General features: G+C 36.7%; 1 protein-coding gene across 3 annotated transcripts in view; it reads left to right on the top strand.

Moving 5' to 3' along the window:
• The window catches only part of ARL13B (ARF like GTPase 13B), a 70,652-nt gene extending 63,105 nt beyond the window's left edge, over window positions 1-7,547 (top strand). For all 3 annotated transcript variants that reach the window (XM_037058997.1, XM_037058996.1, XM_037058998.1), the window contains one exon: window positions 5,840-7,547. In XM_037058997.1, coding sequence (XP_036914892.1) covers window positions 5,840-5,916 — 77 coding nt within the window. In that variant the 3' untranslated portion in view covers window positions 5,917-7,547. The remainder of the gene's footprint in view (window positions 1-5,839) is intronic.
• The last annotated feature ends 6,112 nt before the right edge of the window (window positions 7,548-13,659 follow it).

Below are 13,659 nucleotides of genomic sequence, written 5' to 3'. Positions count from 1 at the left end.
ATTGTGATGGAAAGTGAAAGGCTTTACAACAACCTAAATAGAACTTCCAGTTATAGCACTTTCAAACTGCAGTGTCTTGTGTATGTGTGCTCAGTGGATTCAGGGACGCCACGCAACTGCTGTTTGTCTGCTTGTAATGAGACACCACGTTGCTGAGGGTTGCAGTGAAGTACACACCAGCACGACTGTAGAATCAGAGATCAGTTGAGTATGCCAAAAATCATTGACGGAAATTAGAAGGTTTATTTTCATCTTTAAAGAGACAAAAGTTTGTCCTTAGGCTATATCAGAATTACAGGGAAATCACGTCTGTTTGGTTGACTGACTTTACAAGACAAAGCTTTTATGGACCATAATAGGTTAGTTTCTGTTTTATACTCTGAAATTATATATGTTAGAATACATTATCAGTTTAAATATCCAGTATGTTGTTAGAAAAAATATATAATGTTAATATATTTGTGTTTGTGTGTAATATATGCATGAACGTGTATATATAGAAAATATTAATATCTCTTATGACATATTTTTTTCTTACTGAATCAGGTATCCAACAAACAGCTATTTTGTGTTTGACACAACCTAAAACATTGCTGATGCCAAGATGAATATGACATAAATCCTGCCTTTCTGGGGATCCTAGTCTCATAGAGAAGACCATACTTGAGCTTACTTTACTATGTGACAATTCCCAATATACAGCCGCACGTCTGTGGTGTGGAATTGGAGAGTCCTCTGTACATGCTGTTGGGACGGTTAGTGAAAGTGGTATTAGGACTCCGCCTTTAAAGGAGAAGAGTCTGTCAGCACAAGAAACAGCAGGCTTCAAAGGTAGAGCGGTTGGAAAGGTCACCGAGTATTTGGAAAATAGCATAAAGTTACTTGTGACTGGAGCTTATTTCCACTTGGATAGAGCGTGTAAGAGAGGAAATTTAAAGTTATGGAGAGTGTTGAAACTGGAATTATGCTTTAGGGACTGATTATGAAGGGGTTGACATACATGTAAAGCTATTTGGTCTTGCTGTAATTTTACAAGAGGCACTATATGTTTTTAGCAGGGAGATAGTGTTACTAGTTTCATAGTTTAGAAAACCTGTTTTTGACACAAATTGAAGTACAGACTCAACGGTGGCCACATCTGAAGTGAGAAAGGATCCCAGTTAGGAGGCTATTGGCAGTCAAAGTGAGAAGGGAGGATTGGAAATTAGAATGGAGAGTCAAAAATGTATGCAATGAGCATTTTAACAAATAAACTGATGAATGGTTGTATGGGTTGAGGGAGAGAGAAATAGAGGATTTTTTGGCTAGAGGGTTAGAAGGTTGGTGCTGCCTGTGAGACTGAAAATGTGTGAGGGAGGAGAAAACCTGCTTTGGAGGCATCTGTAGGCTTGTCTCTTTGGGAATGTCTGTACTCTTTGGAAATGCCAGTACAAGTGAGATTCTGGACCTCAGGAAAAAAGAAGAGCCCAGTGTGTGGTGGAGGGTCTGTAGGTAGATTTTTTAAATTTATTTTTTACTTTTATTTTTAGGTGTATTTTGTTGCTTTTGCATTACAGTTGTCCCAGTTTTCCCTCCTCCACCCTACCTTTGAACCCTCCAGCATTCCCCACACACCTTAGTTTATGTCCATGAGTTGTACATGTAAGGTCTTTGGTTACTCTGGTTCTGATACCATTCTTAACTTCTCCCTGTCTACTTTATGCCTACTAATTATGCTTCTTATTCCCTGTACCTCCCCCCGCCTCTGCCAGTGCTTCCCCTCACCTTCTCTACCTTCTCTTCCATGTGATGTCCTTTTCTCTGATTCTGTTCCTGTTCTAGTTGTTTGCTTAGTTTTTGTTTTCATTGTTTTGTTTTGTTTTTAGGTTCACTTGTTAACACTTGTGAGTTTGTTGTCATAGTTTTTGATCTTCAATTTCTTAGATAAGTCCCTTTAACATTTCATATAATAAGGGCTTGGTGATGATGAACTCCCTTAACTTGACCTTATCTGGGAAGCAGTTTATCTGCCTTTCCATTCTAAATGAAAGTTTTGCTGGATAAAGCAATCTTGGCTGTAGGTCTTTGGATTTCATGACTTGGAATATTTCTTGCCAGCCCCTTATTGCCTGTAAGGCTTCTTTGGAGAAATCAGCTGATAGTCTTATGGGCACTCCTTTGTAGGTAATTATTTCCTTTTCTCTTGCTGCTTCAAAGATTCTCTCTTTATCTGTAATCTTGGGTAACTTAATGATGATGTGCCTTGGTGTGTTCCTCTTTGGATCCAATTTCGTTGGGACTCTCTGGGCTTTCTGGATTTCCTGGAAGTCTGTTTCCTTCACCAGATTGGGGAAGTTTTCCTTCATTATTTGTTCAAATATGTTTTCAGTTTCTTGCTCTTCCTCTTCTCCTTGTGGCACCCCTGTAAATCAGATATTGGAACGTTTAAAGTTGTCCCAGAGGTTCCTAAGCCTCTCTTCATTTTTCTAAATTCTTGTTTCTTCATTCTGTTCCAGTTGGATGTTTATTTCTTCCTTTCATTCCAAATGGTTGATTTGAGTCCCAGTTTCCTTCCCTTTACAGTTGGTTCTCTGAGTATTTCGCTTTATTTCATTTTGGGTAGACTTCATTTGTTCCTTCATTTTGCAGCTGAGCTCAATCAGTTCAGCATCCTGATTACCAATGTTGTGAATTCTGCATCTGATAGGTTGTCTGTCTCTTTGTCACTTAGTTCTTTTTCTGGAGTTTTGCTCTATTTCTTTCATTTGGGCCATGTTTCTTTGTCTTGATGCACCTGTTAAGTTGTAAGGGGGTGGGAACGTAGATATTCACGGGGCAAGGCAACCCTCTGTGCCACGTTGTGGTACTGTCTGTGAGGGAGGGGTCCGAGAGGGAACAAGGGAACAATGAAGCTCACCTGTTCGATTCTAGCCCCACTTTCTAACAAACTCTCTTGTGTGAGATTGGGAGTGTCTCCCCCCTGGGGCTACCCCTGCCATAGTCCACCGCCAGCTCTGAGTTTCAGTTTCCAGTTCAGCCAGCCTCACCACCCACCCTGCGCAGTCCCTTGCCTCCGCCTGCCCAGTTTTCCATCTGCCTCCTACCAGTCTGGTCGTCTGTTTCTTTAATTCCTTGGTTTTCAAAGTTCCATGCAATTGGATTTTCTGGCACTTCTGATTGTTTATTGTTTTTAGATCAGTTGTTATCCTCTTTTTGGTTGTGCAAGGAAGCAAAGGGTTGCTACCTACACCTCCGTCTTGGCCAGAACTCCCTTTTCAAAAAAATTTCAGTTGTCATCATACAATAGGAGTGCTTTGCCCATAATGCTCTGTGATTATTCACTGAATGAATGCAGTGGAGAGAATTATAGTTTCCTCTTTCTGGGGGAAAGCATGTAGAATGCAGAGAAAAGAACTAATGGTAGCATCTAGGGGGAGCATTATAGTTAAGGGCAAGTGAAAAAGAGGTTAAAAATGGGCTGTGAAGGTCATTTTTGTTTTGTTTTCCCTGTTTTTAAAATTAGAACTGGAAATTACAATAATTAAGTTTAGGACCACCATATTCCTATATTTCAGTTAATTTTCAGTTTGTATCAATAAATTAAGCTTCCCATAGCAGATAAGAAAACACTATAACTTCAAAAGTTTTGAAAATATCTGTATTATTTTTTCATAAATTTTAAGTCAGATTATAACTAAGCTGAATTAAAAAACAGTGTATGATCATTTCTGCTTGTAGTAATAGAGGAAAAAAGCAGATACAGTAAATTAAAATTTTTAATAAAAATAATTTAATAACAATTTTTAGGTTTTATCATGAGATCTTCATCCAAGATGTTTATAGTTCCCAATGTTATAATTTCATTTTCTTTTTCCTTCTTACTTTGTACACATTTCTTTGCATTTGATTCATGGAAAGTAGAAAAGTACATGATAAACTAGCTTAGATAAGTAAATTTAACTGTGATTGGCTTGGCAGTTAAAATTTACTGTGCTGAAAAACAATTTGTTATAGTCAGATGGGAATTTTTAAGGCACATTTTTGTTCTTTGATTATAAACATTTACCTGGATAAATCTTTGATTTTACTTTTCTAATTGCTTTTATTGTCTGTAAAGCTTATTCATTGTAACAGGTAAGACAGATAAATGTACTCAGAGAACAGATGAGAATCTATTTTCCCTTTGTAAACATTCCCCATCCATACTTCCTTAGTATGTTATGTGTTGTACATTATGGGAAATAAGTCAAAAAATTATTCCTAATTACCAAATGTATAAACTAGAGAATATTTTCAAAATTTAAAATTCTGTATGTAGTATTACTACTATTTAATTTTTCATGTTGAAATGTTTGAACCCTTTATAAAAATGGTTGGTAAGTTGGTCATACCAGTTGGGCACTAAGGTCACCTTATATTACCTACAGTTAAGCTAATAAGAAACTTGCTTTGTAGAATGATTTAAGTTTTCTGGCAAAGAACTAATACAGTATCAACTGCTAAAAAATGCTATTATGATTTTGTTAAATTAACATTTGTTAAGGTGAACCCCTGTGTGCTGTATGTAAGCTTGAGTTCTGAAAGACGACAAGAGAAATTGCAATAGAATTTATTACTCAGAAGTTTTGGAGGAAGTGCATGGCATGCCCTGAAGGTTCTACAGGGGGTGATCCAGGCAGGGTGCAGGCAGAGAGATCTACAGGATGTGTGCCTTTTTTAGGGTATGTGGGTGATGTGATTTGGTGTTCTCAGGCAAAAGCCAAAATTGTCCATTCAAAGCAAAAAGAGTGGAGTTTTGTTAAGTTCCACTGGGGTCTTATCTGAGAATAGGCCTTAGAGGACAAGGGAGACTCTTGACCACAGGTTCATTGGGGAATTCTTACCAGGAACTCACTTAGGACTCTGCAGACAGTTATGGAGAGCATGTGCTCACATGACGGGCTACTGTCTGAGGCCCCCCACAGCCACTTAGCCAAACAAAATGGATGCTGAGGCAATGATACCATGGAGTGGCTTAGCTCAGCTCAGACACATGCAGAACTGGAAATGGGTCCCTATTACATTTTCTTTCTTTTTAAATTAAATTTATTTAAGTGACATTGGTTAATGGGATCATATAGGTTTCAAGTGGACATTTCTATGATACATGATCTGTGCATTTCATTGCATTGTGTGCCCACCTAATACATCTTCAGTATATTTGTTTCAAGTAATCCTGAGCACCTATGCTTCTAGAACAATTTTAAAGGATTAAGCCAGAAATAATTACTTACTGGAAGTTTAGATATGCTATTAAATTTATAAGCCAATTTGTGATAATGAAGGGATAGGAACTTACTATGAAATAGAAAATAAGATTTTTGTATCAAATATTCCCTAAATCACTAAACTATATTGAAGCATCATTATAAAAAACTCCTACTTATCAGAATACTAAAATAACTATTTCTTCCAAAACACCTAGAAGTAATAGCAGTTGGGTAAGAACATGGACTGTACAAACACTGACTCATTGGGGCTTTGACAACAGGTCCCATAGATTTTGAATATTTATTATTCATTCTCTTCTAAGGTGAACATGTAATTGGGAACAAAAATATTAATGTATACATTAAGTGCAGCTTTTTATTAAATTAACTGGAGATTAATTTACAGTATAGTGCTAAAGATTTACCCTAGTGGATGTGTTTTGAATTTATTCAAGTTTTCTTAGATTTTGATTTTTTTCTATTCTCCTATCGCTTCATGTGTCAAGTCAGTGTCTTTTCTTTTAAGGCATTGGTTGGCAAATAATGAATTGTGTCAAAATATGTATTTACTATAACTGTTTTTGTGTTTGTGTTATGCCTTCTATACGTAGATTTCTATGGGAAGCCACTGCCTCCCCTGACTGTGCGACAGAGACCCAACAGTGATGTTCAAGACATGATCTCATAACCACGGCCTGTGGATGAGCTGTCTTAATATCAGCAAGATGGACTAGAGGACCTTCTTTTTCAAAAAAATAAAAACCCTGAACACTGATGAATGGGACAAGATAACCATAGCAATTTCAGTGGGGCGATTAATAGCCAAAGATTTAACTGACCTGATAATTACTTTTCCATGCTGTTCATGGTATTAAAAAAAGAAAAAGAAAGAAAAGAGGAAAAAGGGGTTGGGGGAAGCAAAAGACTAGCAGATGGGATGAGCATTTTGGACCAAGTTAGTAAGAATTAGCATTGACTGGTTTATGCATCTCCACTCAAGGGTATATTCCTGAAGTAAAATCTTTCAGAAAAAGAGCCAATGGACTTTGCACACTTTCATTACTATGTGTTTAATAGTCTTATTTCTATACCTTAAACATTTTTTGTAAGATACATGTTCATGGAAGGGGAACTCTTGGGAATTTATAAGCTAAATGTTTAACTTTTTATATTTTTCTATAATTTTTGTTTAAGAATTTTAATTACTGTGATATCGATGATACTTTTCTATAATGCTTTGTTTTAAATTGTGTCTGGAAAATAGAGTTGATTTACTGGTTGAACATTAACTATACAAATGATATATTTATATGTTTTCAGGTATGTTTTGTAATAGTATTTTTCTTGAAGTATACATCCTAATTTGACCTAATTTTAAAGTAATACTCTTTAAAACATAGAGTCTAGTTGTTTATTCTAACAAAGAATAGAATTTGAAAACACTACCCAAGGAGAGAGCTCAGTTTTTTTGTTGCTTTCTTTGATGATGATCCTAACAGAGTCTTGGAAAATAAAAAAATGTTATGTGGGCTACTGTTAAGAGTCCCAATAAACCCCTCTTTTAGAGGTTAAGCCCTTTCAGAGATTAAAGTATTCCTCACTCCCTTGTCTGTCAGCAGCTGCAGTGATTCTTAGGTTATTGTGATACTTTAGTGCCTTGAAATGAAAGGCAAAAAGACTGAAAAAGCTACAGGAGGTCCAGAGACTTGTGTAGATGACAGGGAAATGCTGGGGTACTAAAGAAATAGGAATAGACAAGTAATTCCAAAATAATTTTTCTGAAAAAATAATTTCAAAATAATTTCTCAATTTAAAAATAGTAGCATGTCTCTTGCACAGAACAATGGCATCTGTAGGATTCTCTATTTGGCATTTGGACAAACTTTTAGATGTATATTATGAGGAATAAATTCATAATATTGCATTTAATTTAAAGCATATATTTATATCAAAGTGAAAATACTGTAAACAGTATGATTCCTATATCACCTTGTCAATTTGATAGTTTGGTAACTTGTACTGACAACAGTCATGTACTGGTATCTGACAATAAGTATGTCTAAGGCAGTTAGTATAATTATTTACTCTTACAGTTTTACTTGAGAACATAACATTTTATTTACACTTTAAACTCCCTGAATTTTCATTAACCAGGTCACTTTTTACTCCAGTCAGCATCATATGCAGTTTCTTTCTCTCTTTTTTTTTGAGTTTTGTACCTAGCATTCTACTTCAGATATAAAATTTCTGACCTAAATTTCATAGATGGCGTATATGTAAGAAAATCAACACAAGGAGACGTATTAATTTTGAGCTGGATTTTAAAGGGGAAAAACTCATTTGTACATCTTTTTTATTTTTTTGTAACATTTATATTTCTCATTTTTTAAAAAGCTAAACTCATACTTTTTCCATCTTTTTAAAATTCATCTAGTTTGAGAATAAATATACTTTTTAAATTTGCAATTGTGTATAATATTTACTGAGCCCTTTTAATTAAAGTGACTTTGAAATTAAATATATAATGAAGTGGAATTAATGTTTTATGTATCTTAAGAATTAATTTGTATTCTTAAAGCATTTTAAAAATTTTAAAAGAAGTTTTGTAAATCCAGGTGGCTTTTAACAGTTAAACGCCTATTTTGTTATATGCTGCATTTTTATTCTTGACCATCGTAAATTATGACATTTTCACACAATAAAAATAATTTATATCAGTATGCTGTTTCCTCTTGTCATTTGATAAATTTAAGTGATTCCTTTGGCATAAAAAATAGGAAAGGCTTTTAAACCATTGTTGAAAGATATTCTAAGTCAACAGATTAAATTTTTTTGTTATTTTACATGAAAAACTTTTCTGTGCACCAGGTTTTATATACGTGGCAAATATCATTTTAACTCCAGTTAAAAATAAGATTATATTGAAACTGAACCCAGGTCCTTATTGCAGGGAACCCCCAACTTGTGAGACAGGGACTGGTGAGAAAGTGATTTATTCGAGTGCTGGCATCTCAAACAAGTGAGTGGACTCCTGTCTTCAAAAACCCATCTTAACATCTCTGGTCAAGCCAGCCATTATTATAGGGAGATGGTGAGAACCGTGTGCAGGTGAGGGGAGCTTCCCAGGAGTGGTGCAGAAGTGCAGGTGCCTGTGAGAGTGGGAAGGGGGAGTAAGGGGTGGAGGCTGAAAGGGGAGTGGTGCAGCTTTTGCCCAGGTTATTCCTTTCATTCTCATGCTATCTCTCAACTTACATTAGCATTCCTCCCTTCAGGGCACACCTGTGGTTTGCAACTGCAAGGAGAACTAAATACAGGTTTGATTATATACTTTGATTTGTTACAGAATATATAACTTTGGTTACAGTTGGGAGGTACAAAATCATGGTTACTACTTAACAATTTAGTGCAGGCAGAGGTTTTTATGAGGATGGAGGAGAGGAAAAGCAGAACAAAGAAAGCAGAGCATGGGGTTGCGGACAGGCAGGCACTGTCCTTGCTGGTCTTGGCATTGATCTTTTTGGTTAGCCCCTTGAGTTGGCCTTCTGGTCTTTGTCAGCTTAGGACTTGAAGGTCAGGTTGTTTCTCAGGTCTGCACAGGAATTGAAGTATTGACTCTAGTAAAGTATACTTAGAAAAGAAATTTTTAGCATGTAAACTCTAGCTTTGAGAGGAAAAAAATCAGGGTACAGTAACAAGCTGGGCTTAATATTTACTAATATTAATATATATAGCTTTAGGTAAAAGTAGTGTATTCACTCCCCATTAGAATATCATAATTATGATTCAATGTCTATCTTTTGTTAAATTTAAGCTACTGTCCAAAAGATGTCTTTTTACTTATTTGAAAGTGAATTCTATGTGCCTTTATATGTAAAATGCATATATAACACCTATAATTTGTGATTGATTTCAAGTGTAAAACTATACATGGAAGCAGCATTAGGAAAAGTGTTGCAAAATGCTAATAGTTAGATTTTTAGAGTTCTGGTTTTGTTTTTTTTTTCTGTTTTTCAAGCTAATTTTGTAATTTGGCTTTTATAATGGGGAAGCAATTTTGTAATTTTGTAAAAAGTGCCATTATTATGCAAATTCAAAATCATACATACTCCTTTGCTCTGGCCGGTTGCTCAGTTGGTTGGAGCATTGTCCCATACACCGAAAGGATGCAGGTACAATCCCCAGTCAAGGCGCATATGGAAGGCAACCAGTAAATGTCTCTTGTCTCCTCCCCTCTCCCTCTCCTCTTTCCTGCCTCCCCTCCCCTCTTCTCTCTTCCCCCACCCCTTCCTCCCTCTCTAAAATTAATTAAAAATATCCTGTGGTGAGGAATAAGAAAATTAAATACTCTTTTAAGTGCAATATGGATGACTTAATATGTAAAACTTTGTGAATATGTAATATATATGAATAGCTCGGAGACTTTCAGCTGTAGAATATACTAGTATAGCCCTGGCTGGTGCAGCTCAGTGGATTGAGCGCGGGCCTGCAAACCACAAGATCACAGTTTCATTCCCAGTCAGGGCACATGCCTGGGTTGCAGGCCAGTTCCCGGAAGGGGACACACAAGAGGCAACCATACATTGATATTTCTCTCCTCTCTTTCCCTTCCCCTCTAAAGATAAATAAATAAAATCTTAAAAAAATACTAGTATACTTACAGCTGATCTCTCACTAAGTATTCTTTTACTGTGACTATAGTTTATCTGTTACTTGGTTCTATATGCTGTGCTATTTACTTTATTCAGTTACTCCCATTCCATACTGGAAAAAAATCCCATGCTTCCAGGTGGCAGATGCGTATCAAAAATGAAACTGCTTAATTGAGTAAAACATGAGAAAGGACTCATGGTCATGGACAACAGTGTGGTGATTGCTGGGGGGAGGGGTTGTAAAGGGACTCAGTGCTAATTGAAAAAAATAAAGATTAAATCTAAATAAATAAAATAAGGTATTGTAAAAAAAACCAACAACCCTGGCCCTGGCTGGTGTAGCTCAGTGGATTGAGCACGGGCTGTGAACCAAAGGGTCACCAGTTCGATTCCCGGTCGGGGCACGTGCCTGGGTCGCGGGCCGGGTCCCCAGTGGGTGCCATGTAGGAGACAACCACACATTGATGTTTCTCTAACTCTCTCCCTCCCTTTCCCTGTCTAAAAATAAATAAAATATTTAAAAAACAACAACAACCCTGAAACAGCTTATACAAATAAAGCTGTAACTTATAAACTAAAGCTGTAACTTATAAACTATTACCCTTGGCTTTAATGCCTAAGTTTTTCTGTAGGTGGAGTGTATGTTACAGCTAAGATTCTGCTAATACTAATTTATCAAGAAACATAGTCTAGTTGATCCAGAGAACAAAAAATTCAGATATTTCAAAATGTATATTAAAGTGTGGTATAAGTGATCAAAATAGCAATAATCCATTAGCTATGTGGAAACAGAAGAAGCTCTTTTTTGAGATGAATTAGGAAATCATAAATGAATGTCCTTTAATAAGGGAATCAGCTTATAATTAAGAAAAAACAGGAAGAAAATCATTTGCATGTTTAGAACCTGAGTTGTAAATTCCTCTGTGTGCTGATAAGGAAACAATTTATGACCTAGGGAATGAATCAATTTTTATAGTAAGTTGTTTTCAATAAACATTTTAAGTATACATTAATACTAAGATGACCATATTAGTTTGCTAAGGCCATAAAAAGTACCACAGACTGAGCCCTGGCTGGTGTAGCTCAGTGGATGGAGTGTGGGCCTGTGAACCAGACAATTGCTGTTCGATTCCCAGTCAGGGCACATGCCTGGGTTGCAGGCCAGTTCCCGGCAGGGGCCAGTTCCCAGCAGGGGATGCACAAGAAGCAATCATACATTGATGTTTCTCTTCTCCCCTTCCCTTCCCCTCTAAAGAAAAATAAATAAAATATTTTTTTAAAAAAAGTACCACAGACTGGATGACTTCAGGAACAGAAATTTACTTTCTCATAATTCTGAAGTGTGGGATTCCAGATCAGAGAGTTGTAGGGACGGTTTCTTCTGAAACCTCTTCCTCCATTTACAGGTGGCTCTGCCATGGGTCCTCACATGGCCCTTTCTCTGTGTATGTTCTTACCTAGTGTCTCAGCGGGTCCAAATTTCCTCTCCGTAAGGGCACCAGTCGGGTTGAATTAGGACCCACCTGCAAGGATTCCTTTTAACTTAATCACCTCTGGGAAACTCTTGTTTCCAAATATGTTTGTCACATTTGATGTACTGGGGGTTAAGTGCTTCAACATACAGATTTTGAGAGTATAAGTTTCAGCCTAAAACAGTTATATACATGTTCTGCACTTTGTACATATATCCCCCTAAACATTGTTATCATATATGCTTCCCTGTCCCGGTGGACGGACTGCTCAATTTTATACACACCACCTGGGAAGCCTAAAGTAATAAAATAGGGTCTCAGCTAACTAGCTATTCACATGAAGTCAAAGTCTGAGATTGCCTGTAACTTTATATTTTGTTCTGTTATTTTTTTAACATTTTATTTATTTATCTTTAGAGGGGAAGGGAAGGAGAGAGGGAGAGAAACATCTATGTATGGTTGCCTCTCGTGAGTCCCCTGCTGGGAACTGGCCTGCAACCCAGGCATGTGCCCTGACTGGGAATTGAACAGCGATCCTGTGGTTCACAGGCCCATGCTCAATCCACTGAGCTATGCCAGCCAGGGCTTGTTCTGTTATTTTTGATGGCAGGTGTTTCTCGTGTTTTTCTGCCATCGTAATGTTCTCTTAATGTCAGATGTTTAACTACAAGGCCTATCTTTATATTTTGACACATACACCTCTATATGAACATGAAGGTTTCTGAGAGATGTTTTATGTAAATATGAAAATTCACAAAACAATATAGGAGATAGTCTATAAAGTACACTTACTCTGAAACATTTCTTAGATCAAGTGGCTTCACAATAAAATTGCTTAGATATGTAGAAATTATTTTCCTGTTTATCAGTAAGTTCTTACATGCTTTCTTCTAGACAGTGAATGTCCTTTGTAGTTTAAGCATATTCAGAGTGCTAAGTAGTATTTTAATTAAGTCAACTGTAGTATGCTGATATTTTGAGGGGATACATTATATACACATATATAAATATATACACACACAGCAAGAGCAAACTATCGTTTTCATAGTTACTGCAGGGAAGTATTCAGACTACCATCTTCTGATGGTGAGTAAACAGCAAATACTAGAACCTAGAAGAATAAGGTAGGTTAATCTTTTTGCTCCTCAGCAGAAAGAAACCATTCTTGCTGAGACTGTGCCAATGGCCATATCACTGCTAAGCTGTATCTTTGCACCCTCACCAAGAAGTTATCTAAGATATCCTGGATGCTCGTCTTCCTGTGGGTGTAATCATTATCCAGGGTAATTAATTTGACTATCAGCTTTGGAAATAAAAAGGGATGAGTAATAATTTTTGCAAAAAGATGCTTCGTTCACTAACATTATAGTGAAAAAGAAAAATTCCACCCTGAGTGGTGTGGCTCAGTGGATTGAGAGCCAGCCTGCGAACCAAAGGGTTGCTGGTTCAATTCCCCGTCAGGGCACATGCCTGGGTTGCAGGCCAGGTCCCCAGTTGGGAGTGCATGAGAGGCAACCACACATTGATATTTCTCTCCCTCTTTCTCCTTCCCTTCCCCTTTCTAAAACTAAATAATTTTTTTTTAAATTCTGGTATTCGTATTAGCTCAGTTTCTGTGTCTACAGTGGTTTTATTTTTTAAGATTGTATTTATTTATTTATCTTTAGAGGGGAAGGAGAGGGAGAGAAACATCAATGTATGGTTGCCTTTCGTGTGTCCCCTGCTGGGAGTTGGCCTGCAGGGAACCCACCTGCAACCTAGGCATGTGCCCTGACTGGGAATTGAACCGTGATCCTCTGGTTCACAGGCCCGGGCTCATCCACTGAGCTATACCAGCCAGGGCTTACAGTGGTTTTAAACAAGTCTGCTTCTGACAGTTTTTTTTTTCTTAAAATTCAATGTGGAATTTTGTTATTTGATATGAGGTTGGGGAAATCTATTAACATTTCCATGATACTGACTTTAGATAGTTATACAAGTTAACTGTTAAAGATCAAACTGTAGAAAAGAGGGAGGAGGGGAGAAACAGATGTAGCTTTCCTCTGCGCAAAGAAATTCCCAAGCCTGAAAGCAATGGAATCAAACTCAATTGATTACATAAAATTTTAAAATATGTTCACATTTAAAGTGGTTGTAGGAAAAATTGGAAGAGTAATTGGAGATGTGATATAATTAACATCTCTAATATAAATATGAATAAAAGCACTAAGACATCTATAGATAAGTGGACATGAGCAGATTATTTACAAAAGAAATACAAGATTTGAAAAACTACCCAAACCAAGAACGTAGTAAAAAATTGTAAGGTTA

The sequence above is a fragment of the Sturnira hondurensis genome, unplaced genomic scaffold (genome assembly GCF_014824575.4).
Source record: "Sturnira hondurensis isolate 20B ecotype Veracruz unplaced genomic scaffold, ASM1482457v3 Scaffold0010428, whole genome shotgun sequence".
Classification (NCBI taxonomy): domain Eukaryota; kingdom Metazoa; phylum Chordata; class Mammalia; order Chiroptera; family Phyllostomidae; genus Sturnira; species Sturnira hondurensis.
This window is presented reverse-complemented; position numbering and strand designations above follow the sequence as displayed.